The sequence below is a fragment of the Bacillus rossius genome, chromosome 2 (genome assembly GCF_032445375.1).
Source record: "Bacillus rossius redtenbacheri isolate Brsri chromosome 2, Brsri_v3, whole genome shotgun sequence".
NCBI lineage: Eukaryota > Metazoa > Arthropoda > Insecta > Phasmatodea > Bacillidae > Bacillus > Bacillus rossius.
The window spans coordinates 63,503,496-63,526,578 of NC_086331.1; the positions used below are offsets into that span (position 1 = coordinate 63,503,496).

Consider the following 23,083-nt stretch of genomic DNA (forward strand, 5'->3'; position numbering starts at 1 on the left):
TAACGACCCATGGCAAGGTCTCGAGGAATGAAGCTCACTAAAGAGTATTCAAAACATTAAATTCTCACAAACGCAAACCAAAACCGATATAACCCAAACTTTAATTTTTTCCAGGTGGCATCCAAAACATATAATTTAGAGGAAAAGAGAACTATCATTAATTTAAATAATGGATACGCAGAGCCACCGTCTGCCACGAACACCACAGTTATCGAATACTTGCCATGCTCGTTTTTCGCTGCCACGCCGTCACTCGCCTAAGTCTTTTCTAGACCTCTACATTCAATTAGTAATTACAACAGTTACTAGTCGGTGCAGACCTAAACGAAGAATAAGAACGTGTTGGCTCTCCCGGGCTTAAATAACATGGCCCCGGCCAGGCGCGCACGCGCATAACCCAGACTGGAGGGGATACAAGAAAGGAGTGAGAGGTGGAACTAGAGAGAGAAAGCCTAACGGAAGACGGGATAGCAGTGGCCGCGCCCTGACGTCATCGTCGACGTGGCTGTTGCAGGTTTCAGTCGTATTCAAATAAATAAAGAGTAGAGTAAAAATATGCCGACTGGGAAAAAAGCAGAACAAAAGTTTATAACCTATTAAGTATTTATATTAAAAATAAATTAAATAAAAGGTTAGGAAACTGTAACATAAAATACACACAGAACATAACAGAACATATTTATTAAAACAAGAAAACAAGAGTATTCGTTGAGGTTTCGTACAGTCAACAAAAAAAAATATTATTATCGTAACATATTACATTTTCAATTATTAAAAGAACTTCAACAAAAATACAGTAAGTATTTAAAAAAAACAAATATTATACTTTAATTCTATGTTGATTTAGATGCCAAATAGGGTAGTTCGGTGAAATTGTATGGAGATACAGGTGGCCGAAACAGGTTAACTACCCATGCAGCATGCTTAGAAGGATGTCGAAAACTTTCCTGGGATTTTTGTCGGCGGCTCCCATCGCCGTAGAACCACGGGACAAGCCTTGGGGTGCCCAGATGGATCACGCCTCAGGCATGGGGGCAGCGAGAGGTTGCCAACACCCGGACCGCTAAACAAGTTTATAACAACAAAAAAATAAAACTATCCCATAAATAAATATAAAACCATGATTCCCGGGGAAAAGACAGTAAAACTCACCTAAAGCGGTAACAAACACACAACTTTTGACATTGATGTCGAAGGATACTTGTAGAGCACAAAATTTAGTAGGTTACATCATGGCTGACAAAGGTAGAAAGGAAAGTACTACCTTGTCTTTTCCAAGAGGAAGATGACCATAGATATGACAATACGTAGAGATGTGAATCTTAACATTGGCTACACTTTCCTGCACTTAAGTGCTATAGCTCAATAAATAAATCTTAACCACAATATTTATATAAACAAAAAAAAAAGGAAAAATTAATTTATGATGTTTTAAGTCTTTTCAAGTCCATATGTTTTTCTTTTAAATACACAAAGCTTAACAAAGACATAAATATATAAAAAAATAATGATTTTTATACAAAAAAATAATTCCTTACATACAGTCAAACCTCTACCTATCGAACTCGCATGTATCGATTGTCCGTGTTTATCGTATACTTTCTACGGTCCCTGCAAAATTGCCATACAACTAAGGTTAAAAAAGGCCGCTTGTACCGATGTTCGAATTATCGTTTTGTCCGCATTGATCGTACAAAATATGTGGTCCCGTCAATAAATTATAATAGATGATCGTTTAACCATAAAAATTCTGCAGAAATAACCATTTCTTAGACAGAAACCGTCATAAAAACAGTAATGATTGTATACAGAAGTAAAATCACTTTAAATCTGCAGCCAAGTAATGGAGCACGTAAACAAATAGAAAAGACAAATGAACAACAACTTACGAAGAAATATGGATGATGTACCATAACTACAGTACAAACCCAATTGTTATCTTACGATAATTACCGTAAAAAGAACTAAAGATTCTTTGTAGATACCATAATACTACAGAAGCACGATAGCTACCACATTTGCACTATAGTTACCGTAACAACCGAGATGATGTATATTTACCGTGATGGTAATGTATTTATTTATGACATTAAAATTAAAGAACATTATTGAAAGAAAAAAAAGGATGTTAAATTTTGATATGTACGGTTGGCACATGTTGCTAAGAAATAATGTGATCTGAAAGAATGCATTACTACCACGAAAAGTGAAAATGGTACTCATGGATTTTTAGGTTATGGCAGTCTGTTTCGTTTTTCAGTAATATCGGCCGAAAATTAACAAGCGTATTGGAAGTCGGCAGAAATGCCGATTCAACTAAATATTGGCAAAATCGGCTTCTTCAGTACAGCTCTACATTTGATGACATGAGTAAACATATTTCAGACTTCAGGATATTGAAAAAGACTAATTCCCATGTAGGTTTATTGTGCGTATGTTTTTTTTTTGCAAGTGTAAATTGAATTAAGTAAAATGCTTCAATTTGTATTTTTTTTCAACCGATTAATCTTTAATGACAAGAAACTGATATATTACTGACACTAATTTTGAGGTTGAAATATTTTTTTCAAAATCTAAGAGTGAAGTCCACATCTATTGAATGTCTGCATCTATTGAATTTTTTTGTTGGTCCCCTGAAAAATGATAGATGTTTGACTGTATTGATACTTCATTGTAATAATAATTTCGTTATACTTTAAATAAACAAAAAGGTAGCCTCCCAGTTTGCATTTAAAATTAAACAAAATATATAAGCACAATGGCACAAAACCTATTATGAAGAATCTTAACTCCTGTCATTAATCGAGAAAAAAAATTGTTTATGTTCCTGTCATCTAAACTCAGCAAGGCTTTTTGTCTATTTCTTCTTAGTGTAATGCCATCATTTGATAAGGTAAATACAACCCTCCAGTCAGCATCTCCACATATCCATGTCCTTAGGCAACTGTTTGATTTTTTGGGAGACCTGTTATCGAACTTTGTCAAGCCGAAACTAATTAAAGGCAGTTCCTTACTTGAACTCGACTACCACTCCATTGAGAATCAGAAAGAAGACACCAATTTAGTTGTAGGGAATCGGGCTGTAAATATTGTGGAAACCCTGGAAGACAAAGAAAAAATACATTTCTATTCTTCTGTTGGTAAGTACTTTGTCTTAGCTTGCGATTACATTGTCAACAAGTTTCCTTTAAAAAATGAGGTACTGAAACATGCAGAAGTTGCTAGACTCAGTAAAATTGAGAATGCCAGCTTTTCTTCTGTCCATTATTTTGAGGAATTATTTCCTATTATGCTTGCTGTAAAGGAAGTGGAAACACAAGATGCTGCTATAGACATAATACAAAAGCAGTTCACAACTCTTCAGCTCAATGACATTTCAGATATTTGTGCAACAGAAGTTAGCGAAGACTTAAAATGGTTTCAGTTAGCCAGTCTTCAAGTAGTAGATGGAGTGGCAAAGTATAATCGGATAGCTAGAGTAATGTTATCAATCTTATCCATCCCACACAGTAACGCTCAGTGTGAGCGTACTTTCAGCTTAATTAAGAAGAATCAAACACAGTTCAGGTCATCAATGTCAAATGAAACTCTGGAAGCAATTTCTATCCTCAAGTCCAGACAAACTGGTGTATGTTATGAACAGAATTATAGTGCAGAATATTTGAAGAAAACGAAGAAGGCATCAGCTTCCTCTTTGAAATCGCAATGCTTGACTTCAAATTAAGTTAAAAGGTATCGAAAAAGCTATTTATATTCTTTTCTGTTATTTTATATTATATTTATGTTGATTAATGGTTGTGTTAGGCTATTTGGCTTTGCTTCTAGAATTATTTTTAATCACTGTAATTTTTGTGATATGGAGTAAAAATTGCTGTGTGTCTTCTACGTGAAAAATTAACATTTTGAAATGTCTTCCTAATTTTCATCTTGGAAAGCTGGAAGGTATGCTATTGTAATATGTAAGAATCTTTCCTTAAACAATAAGTAAGCTTCCTTCAGATTACACAATATTAGTTATTTTGACATTTTTGTTTTAATTTATTTCGAATGGACTACAGTCAAACAGTCCTTAATACCAGGCATTATTCTGCTTATATCATCACTTTCATAAAATGACTTTAGGGTATCGACAATAGTTTTTGAAAGACCCTTTCCAGATTTTAGCTTTGGCCGTTCTAAAATACTATTTTCTTTTAATATATTTTTTTTGCCTGTCTGACCATGTAATTTTCTCGTGGGGGGGTTTTCGGATTGGCGTAGGTGTAAACCTTGGGCACTACTCTCTCGACGAGGTGGGCTTCCTGCTTTGTCAACAAGGGCGTTGACCGCATGGACATTCACCACGATGGGGACTGGGAGTAGGCTGCCTTCGGCGGCGCCCTCTTGTCCCAAGCTGGGTCCATCGGTGGTCGTGCTGCTGGTGTCGACTGTGTGATGATGCGCCAGTGGAAAGGGCCCCTATGGGCCGATTCCCGCTGGCTGGTTGTCGCTTGCTCCCTACTCTGGGTGCGTTTCGGACCGGGAAATCCTGGTGCCAGTGATGCACGCCGAACTGACAGGTCTGGCACTGAGGTGGTGACCCATCGCCGATGATGCGCCCCCTTAACGTGATTGCGGAGCGGTTGTTTACATTCTGGCTGTTGTCCAGTGGTGATGTGTATGGCACGTGAGCAGTCACGTCGGCTGACAAAACCACGCGCTGCGTCTGCGGTAGTTCCTGCCGTCTTGTCTCCGCCGCCTACACATCCTGTTTGACGGTCCGTGCACACTGGGCAAAGTCCTCTGCAGACTTCTGAGTTGCGTGGCGCAGGTGGACACGTAGTTCAGGGCACATCAGCGTGGGTTCAATCACCTCATCTGGGTTTTCCACCGGGAACAGCTGCTTGAAAAGGCTAATTTTCTTCAGGATGAAAGCTTCTGCCATCTCTGCGTGTCCCTGTTCCGCGCAGTACAGTTCTGAATGTACCTTCATTTCTGTCCGGGTGTCAGTGAAAAATGCCTCGAAATGGCGGGTGAACTTGTTCCACGGCATGTCATACTCACTTACCACCGTCCACCAAGTCTTTGCGTCATCTCTCAGTACATGGCTGATGCGGTCCGCCCATTCTGCATCTGGTATGCTGTAGCGACTGAGTCACTTCCGGAAGACCTTCAGGAACTTCCTTGGGTCGTCGCTGGTCCTCCCAGCGAACTCGAGCAAGTCTACATGTCCTACCGTAGTCATCCTGGCCTGCGCCACGGCTGTTGTGGCCCTGATGTTGGTGGGATCCCTGCCCCGCGCGTCGTGGATACCTGCTGTTACGTCCCGGCACTAGCTACAGGTGAACCGTCCCTCCTGTGGCGCACTCCGCTTTCTTAGTACACAGTGGATGTTTGAAAGCTCTGCAGTTCACGCACCATCCCCCGTCACATGCTTTTCCCCTACAGTTAGGTTCGGTACATTTCAAAAATTCAGCCGCGAATGATGTTACTTTGTCCAGTTCAAAGCACACATACATGTCTGACCACATGGCCCCTGTGAGCCCGCCCACGTGTGGCTGTGTACACTTTGCACAATACATCCCACTCAGGTCTTGAGAGGTACTTTAGTCAAAGGTAAGTTCCATGAACTCAGACATAGTTGCACACGCGTATATGCAGCACAGTATGTTTTGCAGATAGTTACAGAATTCTTGGAAAATCTGAGGGCACCGTGGCCACATTACCGGTCGGTGTTGTTCGTCTCCTCGTTCTGTCGCACAACCGCACAACTCGCATGTTCCGTTTCTCAAGTTGGGTGTGAATTGCCTAGCCCCATGCTCTTGGGCGACACTTGCCGTGGGGGGAGGGGTTTCGAATCGGCTTAGGTGTAGACCTTGGGTGCCACCACGTGGATGGGCATGTGGACCCAGCTACCGACTCTGTCCCAAGGCCATGACTTGACCCTTGTGGAGCTAGGCTCGACTTTCCCCTGCGTGGATACGCTAGAACTCACTGGCCCGCTCTCAGCAGCGAGGATGCTTTGTTACCGGCGAAGATAACTGCTTGTGAGGTCTTTAAGTGCCCCACACACCTCCGTCTCTGTACTGGAAAGCTCATGGTTGAGAATTGAGTGCTACGATTCGGGTGAATGTTAACTTTTATTGCCCTGACACGTACACTGACAATGCGTACAAAAAAAAGCAAATAGTCCAGCTTTCATGTTGACCATAACACCGTGCTAACTGGTCCCGAAAGTGCAAGCTCGCCAAATAATACAAAACGCTCCGGGGAGCTTTAATAATTAAATTACACAGTCTGCCGGCGGGGTAGGCCTTAAAGTTTATTTTAAAAAAAATTTTAATATAATTACGATGGCAGATGATAACGGATCAGCTGAGAGCAATAGTTGAAGTCGACGAGGGGCTGAGATGCGTCCTACCTTGCACGGCAAACGGAAGAGACTGGGTCGGGCCATGGGTGTCATGGCGGCAGGAAGAACAGAACAAATTAACATAACATATTTAAACTCTTTAAAAATTACATGTTAATTTAGACTAAGTATTATGTATTACAGTTATTTAATTATTAACTATATTATTTAAAAATATGACGTCTCCACTGCTCAAGTTAGGGTGGATGCCGAAAGGGTTCGCGCAGGGCGACTGAACACATGCGCTCACACTTACACTTGTTGGCGGGAGGTTTGATTTATTAGAGCGTGTTGTTGGGAGGAGAGAGGGTCGACAGCGTCATGAGGCACATCAGGCTTAGGGATGGCGTAGCCCTGTTCGTAAATTTGTTTCATTAAATCCCAACATTATTTTTCTAATGCCCCATTTAACGGGGAGACACTTAAGTATCATTAACTTCTTAACTTTATTTGTTGACGTAGAAATCTTTTTTTTTAAGTTTTGTAAAACTGACTCTTTAGATTCTCATCATCACTAGATGAATCTTCAGCTGCTGAAAAGAGTTTACGCTTCAATGCAGAGTTTATCCTTTTTACTTTCTCTGTATGATAATGTTTAGAACAATTTTTCTTAATATTAATAGGAGACTCTTCTAGTTCAACAATTGAAGTATTCATTTGTTCAATTACAATTTTTGGTTCTAAAGAAGAGGATGGGTCATGTGTTTTGATTGGAAAACAAGACAGGTCAGAGGGGCCAGGTTGATTAGTATTGTCTTCCTTAAAATTTCCAATTTCTTTCCTACCAAAAATCATTCTGGTTTCTTTATGTATTTCATTGTAAACGTAACATAAAAGATGTTACATTTCTCTGACTCATTTTATCCCTAATTGTGTGATTAGTTTTGTTAAGCAGGCTAAAACATTGTAATTTAATGATTTTTTTTTTTCTTTCCATTGTCTGTTTTAAACAATTGTTTAAACTTTAGGAAAAGACCATCTCACTAACAACATATAGGTCTAGCTTATTGTATTTTCATTGTGTTTTTCAAAGAGCTTCTATAAATGTAATGCTTGACAAAATAATATTCTTGTAAACACTAAATATAAAAATACTTTTACGGAATTAATAGAATTTATATTTTAACTTATTTGAGCACAAAAGATAGTTCACTTTTAAACACCTACATTATGTACTGACATCGTACTCATACCAACTGCAGATACAGACTAAATAATTTAACTCAGACAGAAGAGAGAACTGAGAGTGAGCCTGTCTCAACTTGACTGTGAGGCTCTTGTCAGCTCATGTCACAACTTTTTTTTAACAAAGTATGTTGTGTTTTACACCAAAAGAAAGTACATTTAAAACTGAGTAAAAGGCACCACTGCCATCTCTATAGCTCAAGTAGGAGAGAAGCTATGATATTCTCAAAATATTTTGGTTACTTTTTTTTTGGGCGTAATTTGGGAAACTTTACATAGCCGTAATTTTGAAACTGTTTGATATATTTGTAAAAAAAAAAAAAAAAAAAATTGCTGTTTTTCTTAATCTCTCTGCAAGATTCTTTCAACAATGCGGATTCAAAAATTTGACCTGGAAATTTTTTGATTCTGGTCATGGCAAAGGGGGCAGCTGACAGTGAAAGAAGATCTATTAAAGGTTTTAGCAGACCATTTAGTTGCCAGCAGACATGACATTGTTGATGCTTCACAGTTCTTAAAAGCATCTAAAGACTGCAGTAAGACAAAAGCTCTTTTTTTTTTGTTAGCAAAGACGTTATCCCTCAGATTTTTATGACTGTTCCAAGTGGAATTATTCCATGGAAAGGGACTATGCAAGTCCACCAACTTTTGTTCAGCTGCCTCAAACGTTGAGTTACCGGATGTTGAGTTGCTTTTGCGACAAATTTTGTTCATGTTACAGTATCAAAACATATCATTCAATGCTTGAAAATGTGATAGAAGCTTGTTCTAGGACAGAAGTAGACTTTCCAACCTCAGATTTAGAAGAACCGCTGGCTGATATAACTAACATCATGAGAGGTTCTACAAAGGTATTTTATGACACTGTGTATAGTTATACTTCAGAAGACGTAAGATGAGCAAACTCTTGTTAATCTGAAAGAATTGTGGACCTTAATCCAGGTACTTAATATAACCTGTCTCAGGACAAGATTCACCCATTATTAATAAAGCATGGTACTCACCTTTTAGTAAAAGTTCGTAGTGAAATAAGAAAAGAAATCAATTATACTTACTTGGGTGTTTCAAAAAGTGGCGTGAATGAACACTGAGATGTTCGAATGATGTTTTAAAAACCTGTTGGTGACACTGGAACATTATTTAAATTAGTGGAAGCAGATGTATCTACTATGATGTTATAAATTCCAACTCCTAAGATAGTCAAAAGAGGAAGGCATGTTTATTATGAATTTGATCAGCCAATAGAATTATTTTTAAATTAGTTTTATTTATTTTTTTACTAAAGATTGGTTATACAAACATGTAATTCTTAAAGTTTTATTTTAATATAAATTTTATATTTTGCTGTCTTAGTAATGTAAAAACATATTAAAATGTTAAGTTTGTATGTCATGACATCTTAATAATTTTTAAAATGTTAAGGTTGTATGTCAGGTACATAAGTATCTACCACTCTTTCACAAATTTGTACCCATTTTGAATAAAAGTGCAAGTAGCGTATCAGTCCATTTATTGGAAACTTTTAATAAAATAACATATTAAACTAGAATATACTAATTACAAAAGGTTTTAAACAATGTTTCATTATAATTTATTTTGTAACTTGCACAATAATTTAAACATTGTTGTACTTACATGAAAAAAATGTGACAGAGTTGTATGAAAAAAAAAAACATTTTTTTAATGTTTGTTATAAATTTCCACCATAGTGAGCTAGACAAAAAGTAGTGTTTGTTTACTAGTTAAGTATAAGAGTAAATAGATTATTTTTGCACGACAAATAATAAAGTAAAACATTTTCGTGACACTGGTATTTTTTTTTTTACCATCACTGAGAAAACTTTATAATTAGAAAAAAATACATGTATTACTGTGATGCACAGTTTGTTTCTGGAATCTACACTTCGTTAATGATAGTACAATTGTTTTCCGTATCAATTCAATAAATTAATCACTCAGATTGTTGGTGAAAAAAATCCCTTAGGCCTATACACTACTTTTCAAACAATGTCTCTTAGTTAGAGTTGTTGTCTAAAACAATATAAAAGTATTTTTTGCATAATACATTGTGGCAGTCTGCATGATGACAAATTGTGCTCCCTTCCTTGCCTGTAAGGGGTGATGCGACACATCATCAGCAATCATAGGGTCTTAGTTTCTCAAAGGCTAAAGTGCGATGCAATTTCAGGGTTGCGACTTTCAAGAAAAACTGCAAGAAGTCAGGGAATTGCATGTACTCTGGAGAATTAATGGAGAAGTCAAGAAAATCAAAAAGATTTCTGGAATTTATATACACACTTTATCTCATGCTGTTGAAATATAAATTTTTCAAGTTGTATAAGAGAACATGTTTGTTTCTCCTGTAATTTTTATGTCACATTGTAAACATAACAGATAAGATGGCATTTGACAAATCACAAGAGACCTGTGGCGATTTTGATTAATCAGTAGGCCTTGATGTTGATATAGCATAATGCTGTGATGTACATTTTGACTATTATTTACTCATTTCGACTAAACTATGTGGGCAATAGACTGAAAAATTATTATAACTTCCATAACGTGCTGTGATTATTTCATTATTATTTACTAGTATTGGTAGGTTCATAAAATACTGTTTGTATGTTTTACTTTAATTGTGCATAGAAGCTACAATCAGCTAAAACATTGATTAACTTTGAATTTATCATTTCTGTTTGGTGAACATTAACATAGATTTAAAGTTGAGGTTAACAGGGTTAAATATACACATAGCTTAGAACCTTTGTCAATAAATGTATAAAAAACCAAAGTAAAAGTTCCTCTTGGGAAGCCTAGCTAATAGGCTATTGAACCTTGACTGTCATTTGTCTCCAAATGATCTGCCGCAGTGCTTTCTGGTTGCATTTGTGTTGTGTAACACGAGTAGGTTAATATGGAAATGGAAAGGCTACACATGCAAGAACCACTCAGTGTTTTTAATAAATGTGAGATTAATGGTTTGGTAAATAAGTGCTGAAAATATACACCTACAAATAAAATAAAATATGGTACTATGGGACCACCTGAAGTGTATAAACAAAGATCCCAGTGATTTTGCTTTTTGTGTTTTACATTTTGCCTGCTTCAAAAAAAGGCTATACATGAATCGCAGATCGCCAAAATATGTTTGGCTTTTGCTGCCAAAATCTGGTGACATGACAATATTGGTTTGCAAAACATGGCCTTAATTAGCCTAGGTCTATTTTGTCTTACCAGGAAAATGGAAAGATGTACTTTAATTTCCTGCATCAGATTATTTTATGATACTCTTGAAGAAAGTGTTTGTAATTTAGCATAAAAATACTGCAGTTGAAAGGGTTGTTTATGTCAACTGTGTGTGCCTTCTCAACAACCAATCTTTATCAAACCAATATTTACTACGCAGGCTTGTTTGGAAAGGGGTAAAAAATGCAGAAGGCATCAGTGAGATAAAAATAACTAAGAGTATGATCTACTATGCTCGAAATGCTCGGTCAAGATACCATGAAGCTTTGGAAAAACAAAAGGGTGAAAGTGAAAATGAATGTTAAGGAAAGAAAAAAGATTAGCAGAAATGGTTCAAGTATTGTAAGTAACGAAAGAAATTTTTTTAGAAAAGGCTTAGAAGGAAGCTCAACTATTAGAAGATGAAATATCTTCAATTTCCAGTCATTAGCCTTAAAAAGTTGTAAATTAAATGATTTCGTTTACCTACTCATGACATGTTTTTATTTTTATTGTTGTATGGGGTCATGTGAATAGACTGTTATCAGCATTTGGAAGTGTTAAAAAATACTGTACATTCTATGAACATTTTATATTTTAAACCATATAATCTTAGCTATTTCAATTAATTTTTCTATTTAATATTTTTTAAATTAAGTTTTTTTCATTTATGGGCCTACCCATTTGAATATTAAACATTCATGTTTTGGTACATTTTTGACAGTTAAATTATTTGTTTTACTTGAAGTATAATTGCATATAGTTAAACCGCTCATTAAAAAGAGTACTTTTAACTTAACTAAGAGATTAAGGGGCATGCCTCGTCAGGGGTGTATTCGTGTTAGTGAGGCGAGATGATAAGCGCCACACTCGCTGGTGCTTCTAGCGCCCTATAGCCTCTACATGCAAGGCTCTTAACTAGCACGTAGTCTTCTAATCGTCACATGATAACTGTGAAATTTGAGCGGTGACCGTAACATTGTACTACGGAGAAATGGAGATAAAGGTGTAATGCAAGTCCCTTAAGTGCTTTCAAGAATCTGTACCGGTTGTTTTACGCCTAAAAATTACTCTGAAAACATGCGTTTTAGCCATTTTAACTCTTGTAAAAATACAGTTTAAAAACTTAATTCAAAATCAAAAGTACTTTTCGGCCCTCAGCGAACTCTTAAATGCTTTTCGTAAGCAGACCTCACTCGGATATCTTGAGTAGTTTTGGAATCGCGTTGTTTTTCCTGAAGATCTGCACACCCTATATGTTCCTGGGTAGGCGGAACCCTTAACTTTCTGAAAGGACATCTTTTTTACATTATCAGATAGTTGTGCTGTAAATACGCTGGATAAAAAGTACAGTTTACTAACTTTCCAAAATAAGTTACTAAGTACCATTACAATCATAGGCAATAGTCTGGAAAATTTCCATATAGACTGGAAAACCTGTAAAAAGTTTGGGAATTTCTTATTCAAAAATGTGTAGCAATGCTGAATTTAAATGTTTCTTTAAATTCTCTAAAAAAAATTTGGCTATTTGTTTTCATTTGGTGACTCGATAAGACTCAACTTTGCATATGCCACTAGGCTGTGTAATTCCCCTCATACAAAAACATATAACATGGTTGGCAACACATGGCGGGTTCCAAGCTAGAACCACCTCATGTGGCTTTAGATGGTGCAAAGTAAACGAATGCTTTACACAGGCGTGACGGGTCGGTCGGGTGAATTGCAACATGCCGCATTAAACATGCGCGTGTAGAAACTTTTAGTTAAAATATATAAGCGGTTTGCCCGCCGGCATACAAGTTATACTCTTAAGTATGCTATCGGTATGGGCGTCACTAGGACTTATTTCAGAGGTTGAAGGACCATATGAATTCAAATAAATAAACACCGATCTTTATAGCGTGTTTAAATATACTACCTTCTAATCTTTAAAATAATCTTAAATAAAATATATTTACAATTAAAGTAACACAAAATTAAGATGTGAATTTTTACAAAAAAAATAATGTAAACTGTTAATAATTATGATACTCCTGTATAATAAATGTGTTACCTTTGTTACTTTACGTTACAATCAATTATTGGATGTGTAAGATTCATAAAAATGGCCTTTTGGATTTACTAACTATACAGTTGATTACTTTTGGTTTTGGTTATCATTGTGAAAGTATGGTGACCATAATTTGACATAAAGTGAATTGGGCTGGATGCACCCACAAACAATGAAGGTTTTTCTTTTCACAGATTTCTTAGTCAAGTTTACACAGCAGTATCTTGTTTTCTGTGTGTTTTGAATGTATCAACGAGTTGCCCGCTGCATGTTGCTTTTCGCGTTTCCTATACTCATCTATTACAGCCCTAACTTCCATCTTACAAATAATGTGGGAAACTAAAAAAAATAATATCTGGAGAAACCTAGAAAAAAGCTAGATATTTCAAAACTCTAGTTTTGTAGACACCATGCAATAATCATTTATCTCAAATGCACAATTTCTGTTAGTAAATGTGTAAAAAAAATTAGATATATGGCTAGCTCAACATTGGTTGGTCTGCTATATACATAAAAACTTGGAGAGGTTTGCTGGGTCCCCCCCCCCCAAAAAAAAAATTGTTACTGAAATAAAGTGTTTCGGGCAACTTTACTGATTTTCACTGCTTTTTATAATACTTAAAAAATTTGTTCAATTCACAATGGCAGCCACAAAAACAAGTTCTTGATGAAAATACAAACTGGTCACACAAACCATCTTCACTGGCTCCAAAAACATAAATTTACTGTTCATTGGTACTGAAAGTTGAAAAATATTGTTACGATTTACCGCGGGTTTGTAAAGGATAGCCCAATTAAAGAATTTTATCGCACACAGTTTTATTTATTGCCACTACTTATGTCACTTACAAAAATCTTCTAAAATGGCAAATAATTAATTGCACTTAAAAATGTTGCTTCCCCAGTCACTCGTTCCACACACCTCGCTGGTCCGCACCTCTGGCGCAACTCTCGCTGCAGCACCCCTCATGGGTCTCCGCCGCGGGACTCCGTCGCCACACTCCGCCGCCGCCGACGCACTTCCCCTTCGCCGAGGATCCTCTCGACCCCTCGCTCGCAACTTCGCTCGGTACTCCGCCGCGTCCGCGACTCTATCGCCCGGAAACTTCGCCGCGGGAAAACTCCCGACTCCACTGAACTCACTCCCTGCCCTGGAACCTTCGTCCAATGACTTCGCCACTCTGCTGCACCCGCGGCACTATCGCCCGGAAACTCCGCCGCGGGAGAACTCCCGACTGAACACTCCGAACTGACTCCCTGCCCTGACGTCCTCTGGCATATATATATAGGCCCCGGTGCAATTCCAGAACTCACGAGAGCGGCCGGGGCCAGTCGCGTCATCGCGAGCCTTCCCGACAGCAGAAATCTCTCGAAAACACGTGTCGGCAGCTCGCGTAACTCCGCAGCAGGCAGGTTTCGGATGTTAAACTAGCAGTGCCGCGCGGGGGGAGCGGAGGTCTGCAGGGAGATAAAGCGGCGACCCAGGTGCGCACGGCACATCTCATGTTACGGCGTGCACCTGCGCGTGACGCGGCCTTGCTAACATTCGTAACAATATATACTCTTTATTAGATAATCCTGTGGTTGCTTGTGACTCACGGTACATGCTGAAGTACTTAGTCCTAGGTACAATGATAGCTTTAACTGACCATTGTTATGTGCTATAACCGATGACTATGGCCAAAATTTCTAATTTAAAGTTCTGAAACACAATAATAGTTAACTATAAACATTAGAGATCAAACCACAGCCATGAAATTCTCTGTCTCTTCTTCATAAATTGATTTTCTAGCCCCTAGTACCTTGACATTGACTAACTACCTCTGTCCTCCGAAAGGGCCAGAGGCGTTTATGTGACGTAATTTCCAACTAATTACAAAATGCACCAAAAATATCAGCCAATCATGGTTACATAGCAACACCATTTTAACCAACTCACGAATCTTTATCACGCACAAGCAATGTCTGTCTCTCTCTCTCTCTCTCTCTCTCTCTCTCTCACACACAATGTTGAAATAATTGTTAACACCATTACATCAGCCCAATTTTTCTAAAACCTTTTAGAATAATCCCTGCATCCATGCATTTATGAATCAAATACATACAATAAACAATACTTGGAAAATACATGTAATTATATAAGAATGTAACTACACAAATAATCAAATAGGTTAAAAATAACTTTAAATGGCTTATTCACCATAAAGCAAACAAACCATCAGAAATATTTTAAAAAAAATTATATAATCTCAATAATGATCATAAAACATTTGGCAAATGTACAAATACCTATTGAAAGAATAAACAGCTGTTATTTACATCATACCAGTAAACATAGTTATATTTCATCTCTGATTATAATATAAGCATAAATCTTATGAAATGTATTTATAAAGTGAAGAGGGCAGTAGGCTGGGTTGCTAGAAACATTTGGATTTTTTTCTACATAGCCAACAAGAACTCCAAACAAAAAATATACTCTAAAACCACAATTTTGCAGGAAAAAAAACTCCCAGGGGATGCCACTAAAGTCCATGTCACAACCGTGGGGTTGCCTCCATGTGCTATCTGTAGATCTCTGTACCAACTAACAATGCTTCCCCATTTATAGTCCTCGAAATCAATTTTACATTATGTTTTTGGTGTGTCATGTTAACTACTAACATGTCTCTTTGTTACAGTATGCTGGAACGAACACTGGATAGCATTTTATTAGATGAAGAAAAGAAACATCCTCTCCGCCTCCCTCTTCCAAGCCTTTACCGGTTTGCAGTATCGGACTCTAAAGAAAACATTGTTTTGGAGGAGAGAGAAAATGCTGGTGTGCCTCTAATTAAGGTATGTTACATTTAATATTTATGCCTGTCAAAAACTGTGTGTTTCAGTTACTACATTTCTACATAAAGAAATTAAGTTAAAAATATTTTTATTTTCTTTTTTACCAAAAACTAAATTCTACAAAAAAGGTAAAAACATTAACCTAACCCCTATCTGCTCGGTATTACACAATGTAACCAATGTATGTATCAGTTGGAATTGACTAGAGATCACTTTGCACACAGTTTTTTTTTTTAGAATCAATAAATAAATCAACCACAAACTTAGTTAAAACCAAAAACTCAGGTTTATCAAAAGAAATTTACTGGCACAGATGTTTGAATATAGGACTTTAGAATCATGTTTACAAAAAATAATTTATTATAGTCAACAAAATTTTAAAAAAATTACACATTTCAAACTCCTTAACATTTAACCATAAATACTGCATGAGATTACTGACAATCCTTACCCATCGTATTACATAATAAATTTAGCAGTAAGGTGTTCATCACGCATACCTGCCAACTCTCACGATTTTGGTGTGAGGCTCACGATTTTAAGGTCCATCTCACGCCCTCACGCCAAAATAGTGTTTCCTCACGATTTTTCGGGGCCCCAAGATTTTGTTTGTAAAAGTTACAAAACAAGTTTTACGAAAGCTTACAGTAACGAGTTTCCATCAATACTGGAGTCACGTAAAGGAAGCAATTTTGCGTTTTGTAGCGTGTGCCGTACTGATTTTTCTATCTCGCATAGTGGAAGAGGAGACATTGTGAAACATGTCACTACAAAAAAACACAACTAACACGTGAAGTGTATTGCTTCCAATAAAAAAATTAATTTTGCTGTGAGCATGGATAATAGTGTTACACGAGCAGAATGTTATTTTACATCTTTTTTTAGTTACGGCCCTGCATGATCACTACACGACAGCGCTAAATTATGTTCAACTAAATTAAATCTGCAACCGATAATTTGTTGAAATAAATTTTGAAGCAGAGACCATGTAACATATGTACAGGTATGTCACTTAAATTTAAAGATTCTCATTTGTTGTTTTTTTTATATCTAACCTGTATTTATGGGCCTGAAAATTTATTCGAGGACCTCATGATTTTTTAAATTTGAATGTTGGCAGGTCTGATCATGTAATACCAGCCAGTTTGCATTTACGAAAGAATTGAGAATTAAAATTTACAAAAAAAAAAAGTAAATAACCAAAGCAAAAAGGTTTCTGTAGTATTGTGGAATTTTAAGTAAACAGAAGAAAGAAATTATGTTCAGTCATAGGCCGCAAGCATAGACTCTGGCTGGTTCCCATTAAACTTGCAACAGTTGATTTGCGCACTATGTAACTTGCCTTACTCAAGGTTGTACAACAATTCAGTTCCCAAACAACCAGCATAAAAATAATTGTGTTGCCATAAACTTCTTTGAACCCATTTTTCATTTTGTGTACTGGATGTTTTTACAAAGAGAAGCATTTCGTTGTGGCCTCAGTCACCTATAATTTGGAGGGTTGTAAAAAAAAAAAGGAAAAGTATATTATAAAACATTTAGCATGCCTTCAAACACATGGGGTACCATCTTAAAATGTTTTTTGTTCAACCAGATAAATTGAAAAAATAAAGAACAGTGATTTTCTCAGTCATTTCAGTTTTTAATAGGAACAAATGCAATGGTATCGCACACCAAACTTAAGTTCCATAACGTAAGAAAGTTACAGTCGTGGCAGTCCCTTCATGCCACTTATCACTAAGTCTAATGCCAATGGCTGGTGGAAATACTGAAACATAAGGCATGGCAAATTTTGATTTATTTTTTGCTGTATAAGAAAGGCAAAGTTCCATGCGGCCAACTTGCACCAAAATGTTTTCATAGTGGAGCCACATTAAAAGTTTACTTTGTCGGTAACATGCTGGTTAAATGAAGTTCACACAGGCGTAGGTAAAGAGAGGCCTCTCTCTCCAGGCACAATATTAGAATTAATACCTCCGGCTAGCTCAGAGTTGGTTTAGATTTAGATTGCACATACATAAACACTTGAAGAAATTTGGATTGAACGTTGAAATATTATTTAAGTTTGAGAAAAATGTTAGTCAAAAATTGATTATTGAAATATAGTATCTCAAACAACCGTTACTGATTTGTACTATTTTTTATTATCCTTCACAAAATATTCACAAGTCACAGTGGCCGCCATCATCCGACAATGAAAACAAGTACACCAATTCCTCACTTAGCATGTATTCAGATTGCGCAAATTCATTTAGCATGATGTTAATTTTACTGCTCCAGTCTTGAATAGCACTTCTTTAAATTTCAGTTAGCACAAAATCGCCATGGGCAAAAAAAAATCAGGCATGAAGCCACGAAGTCTGTTTCAACGCTGTAAACAACAGATGTACCGTGGCATACAGTTGGCCATATGAGGTAGGAAGAGATGTGCACGCAGGTCTAACTACGCTATTGGCTGTTTTACAAACATCAGCTACAGCACATATGCTGCTGTGCCGTACCATAATGGGCCGTGATGAACTTCAGTCTTAGCCAGTGGCAGGGAATTTGACGCACAAACACAAAGCAATGTCTGCCCAATCCTCTGCCAGTAACTTACATGCGTAAGCACCTGCAGTTGGAATCGTATTGGAGTCATGGCTTCCAAGTGAGAACGTAATGCATAGTTTTCAGGTATTTGAGACAAAACTAGAAATATTATGACATGCAAAATGTCATGAAGGCCACACTTATGTTGGTCGCACTTTAGTTTTAAGCAAGTCAACTATACGCACAATTGTACGAAATAAGGACTCTATCAAACGTTTATATAAGTCTGTTGCTGTTTGTTGTACTAGTGGGAATACATAATTGTCATTAGATACTAATCACGGGTCTGACAGGAGTAGTGTGAACCAAGCTTTGATACATGAATAAACACTTTAATTTTTGAAAAATTAAAATGTAAATAACCGGACAGTAATATCGTTTTACTGCCAATAAAAGATGGTTTGGAAAGTTCATGGAAAGGTATGCAAAGTAAGTTGAAGGTCACGCCCGGGCGGGCAAGTCAACCAGGCGACTGACGATAACTTTTTCCCGTTACGCTGTGTATTTGTTAAACAAAGTATTTGATGGTAGGCTTATAAGGATAAATGGTGTGACATTTATCATTGAGTTTTATTCTATGCATTCATATTACATAAAGAATATTTCCCTACACATTTTGGGACACATCAAGTAAATTAGCCTTGCTATTTATGGAGACGAATGCTTCAGAATGTGCAATTTCAGATAACACAAACATTTTTAGGAACACATTAGTCATGCTAAGTGAGGGATTGGTGTATTGCAAAATAAGCATAAAAAAGCAATAAAAAATCATTGCAGTTCATTAGGCACCCTAGATTGATAGATTTTGCTTCATAGTTACATTTTTACAGCACTTGTACTATTCAAAAAATACCTATAATTTTCAATAATAAATTAGTTAGGTCTATAGCTAGTATCTCAATTTACTAATAAAAGGTAGACTTACTTAGTTACTTCTAGTGACTAAATTTATTTAAAAAATTATGTATACACATACTCCCAAATGACATTAACTGGAGTAATGAGCCAGTGATGTCAACAGTTCATCATGTGGTCCCCATATTGACTGAGTTGTTTTTTTTTTTGCCAATTTTGTCAGGAACATACAGTGTTAAAGTATGGAAGAATTTTTTTTGTACATATTTTTAAACATTTTTTTTCTTGCAATACCATATGGACAAGATTTGTAAACCATTATTTCTGTGGCTTATTTAAGTTTAGTGCTGTTGTGCGACCTGCAGGGCAAGCATGGTTCTCGGTTCTCTTTTTCACCTGTCTTAAGAGACATCGCATCATCGATATGATGCTTCACCACTAAAAGCAATCATGGATTGGAAGTCGTCTATCGTAAGGTACCATTAATATAACACTCCCTTCGTATGTATAATGTTTATTTCACTCCCATCATACAGCTGATGATTGAAACATGTCCACTAAAATATTCTCGTAAAATTTAAGGTTTGGCCTCTCTCCTATACACTCAAAAATTATTTAGATGCAATATTCTATGGTTTCTGAACAAACTTTGAAACTACTCCTCTCTGCTAATAGTTACATGGCATAAATATATCTTATTGTATGTTTCATGAGAATAAGTCACATTGATTTTTATTTCCTCATTGTTTTTAACCACACAACAAAATATGTCATTTAAAAAAATAATTTACAGGCAATCTGTCTTAAGATTGTCACATTAAAAAATAAAAAATAAAGGTCAGGACAGAATCTCATAATATTTAAACAAGATAATGTCAAATTAGTTATTTATTATTGATAAAAGTTAATTTTAGATCACATACAACCATGTCGTTTATGTAACTTGTAAAAACTAAATACAAAGAAATTTTCCTTTAGCTTTCCTTACATGATAAACAAAATTTTTTTTGTTAAAATAAAATATGTGCACTGAGAAGGTTGAAAATACACAAGAATAGTGTTGATTAAATACCTAGCAGTCTACTGGTTATTTTGAAAAATTATTTTCTCACATTTTAAACAGAAATCATTTTCTCCCAAGATTTATTGACTTTTAGGTTAGGCCTTCTCCTCACCCTAGTAGGTGGCAAGTGTATCACATATTGCCACATATTTTATATGCATAGGCTTCTAGGAAATATTTTGAAGTATAATAAAATGGTAACAATTTAAGAATAGTGATTTACGTAGAGCTAAGAGGTTTCGTATTTAGCTTGAATATTTAAATTGTAGTTCTTGAGAGTAGTGGTTTTTTTGAAAAAATTAGTAGTAAAATTCAGAATTCCTCTAATTTTCTGGTTGTTACACAATACAGTGACAATAATGTGTACTAAAGTTGGGGTGCAAAATTGTGTTAATAATACTTGCAGTGCACTAAAAAAAAATGCTATTGACAAGTCTAAACATAATGTAATTTGACTATTTTTAAACTGTTTTTATTATACATAAAGCACATTAGGTTGTTTCAGTTCTTTCAAATCCACTTTCAAAACTTAAACGTTTAACAAAATCAACCCTTTATTTTTAAAGCAGTTAGTCTAATAATGTTTTATGTCGAGTAGCTAAAGATATTGTATTTTTTTGTTTTATCATACTGTTATAAATAAAAAATGACCATTGAAAACAAAATTAATAAAAACTGGCAACACATTTCACAAGATGGCTAAATAATCCCATCATATAAAAAATTTCAAACTTTTTTTTTAGTTTTCAAAATATTTATTAAATCTATTAGATAGTATTTAATAATCATAACAAACTTTGACAAGTTAAATGATTTAGGGCCGGTTTTATGACCCCCGGCTAAAGTTCCTGCTAAAATTTAACCGCAGGCTAGCTCTTATTTCGTTTTTATGACTCCCTGTTAACGTCTACCTTCCAGTTAATGTCCCGGCTAACCTAGCGGGTGGATGAACCGGCCGCTAGCTGCTTAACCGGAGGCTAAGCAACAGAAAATAAAATGGCGAGGTATCAGGCGAGGTTAGTTGTTGATAGTGATGATGACTATTTAAGGAATTCTATTGAATATTTGCAGGATGCTGTACACATACGTGTACTTGAAGAAATTAATATTTTCTTTTTAAATTACTCATGAACATTATCTCAGGAATTAACAATAGGGCGCCAGAGGTAATCAACAGGTAACAACAAAATAACACTATCAATAATTATTTTTATTGCACTAACCATAGTATGAGAAACCTCGAGTCATGGAATTAACAAACAAACAAATATTAAATACAGTCTATGGGATGTCGTAGATAACCTGACTCTTGAATAAAATAAAATAAAATAAATTAAGTTCCTGAAAGTGTTCACAAAGTAAAAAGTTTTGGGGTTTGCTCCGGCTTGCTCGAGCATGAAACTCCTAACTTCTGGACCTCTGAACTTGTGTGAGTAAATTGTGCAATTTGAAGTATTTTTGCCGATAATTGCCGAAAGTCAATATTCAATTATTATGATGATAATCCCAAGTTTAAAATACGTCGACGGTAAAAATTTACGTCAGCGTTCCAATATAACGAAGATGCAGACCATACCTTAACTCTGGATGATTAAGGTCATTCAGAAAATACGCCGTCACTCACGTAAATTGAAAGCAATTCTTCTGCATTCAATTACAGAGCGTCGCTTACTATTGCCCTGTATTTTGACGTAATTTTCACAACAATAACGCCGAAATTAGCCTCGCCACGTATAAATATTCCCCGAGGGAATACACTTCAACACGCACTAAATGGCGTCATTTTCCACTCTTTTTCTTCTCTCTTGCCGAAATTAAATTGTTACTTGAAAAGGGCCAATCACGGCCGCGACACGTTAGCGTCCTTTTTACCTAAGCCAATGAAATGTCATTATTACACAAGCATAGGCTCGTTGAAGCTGTTCCAAACGCCACGCGATTATTTATATCAGCAGTTGTCATGACGACGCAGCACGAGCTGCGAGCGCCGCCATGCGAGAAACAAAACAAAACACTGCCAAAGTCCGGGAAGCGGTATTAACCTCGAACGTAAAACAATAACACACAGTTTCAGTTAGTCTGATAATACCGCAGTATTACAATGCGATGGAATAATTTATTACTAAATATAAAATGCTTCGCCGTATTCGTCAAAGTTTTATTAAAAATTACATGGCATGAAAGTGTAGTCACGCTTTTCTATTCTCGTCGAGTCGTGTATTATTATTTGACTAATTGATCACGAAGTACATAAACGTATGCAATGTATATAAACTTAAATGTTCCTGCTTAAGAATATGTGTAAATAAGTGAATTTTAAAATTTGCAAACCGAGGGTTATTATTACCTATTAAATGTGTGTTTTCGTGGAAGTTGTATCTGTGAATTTTTATTCGTAATACAGTGGACATATGCCGGGAATGAAATGCACTTCATACGACTTCAGACGTAGTTCTAATTCAATGAATACAATTGAATGTGAAAATAAATGTTACCCAATTATCCCTTCCCTATCTTACAAACCTTTAGGTACTTATTATCTACCTGCCACGTAAGTGCAAAACGAAAACAGCACTGGAATTATTCTGTTTCCCGTGTCCATATTATCCCTTGATCCTATCGGCATGACCCTTTATATGTTGGTCTTGTTTTACATTATACTTGCTGTTTTAATTTAGAATGTTGAAAAATCCTGTACATAACACAAAATACCTAACATATCACGATGCAAACAAATTATGTCAGGTCTTGTAAAAATGTATTTCTTTCGTATACATTTTACGATCATAATTATTTCCCCAGTGAATATGTCTAGGATCTCTCGACCTACTAAATTAAAACAGCAAGCATCCTATACCACAAACTAATTCCATCAGGATCGGAT

The 23,083-nt window shown here is 36.1% G+C and overlaps 1 protein-coding gene across 5 annotated transcripts in view; it reads left to right on the top strand.

Annotated features, from left to right (window-relative positions):
- The window catches only part of LOC134529327 (protein son of sevenless), a 386,073-nt gene that overhangs the window by 134,765 nt on the left and 228,225 nt on the right, over positions 1–23,083 (top strand). For all 5 annotated transcript variants that reach the window (XR_010074532.1, XM_063363274.1, XM_063363275.1 and 2 more), the window contains exon 12: positions 15,533–15,689. Coding sequence is in view for 4 of the 5 variants with exons in the window: in XM_063363274.1 (XP_063219344.1) it covers positions 15,533–15,689 (157 nt within the window). In the remaining variant the exon portion in view is untranslated. The remainder of the gene's footprint in view (positions 1–15,532; positions 15,690–23,083) is intronic.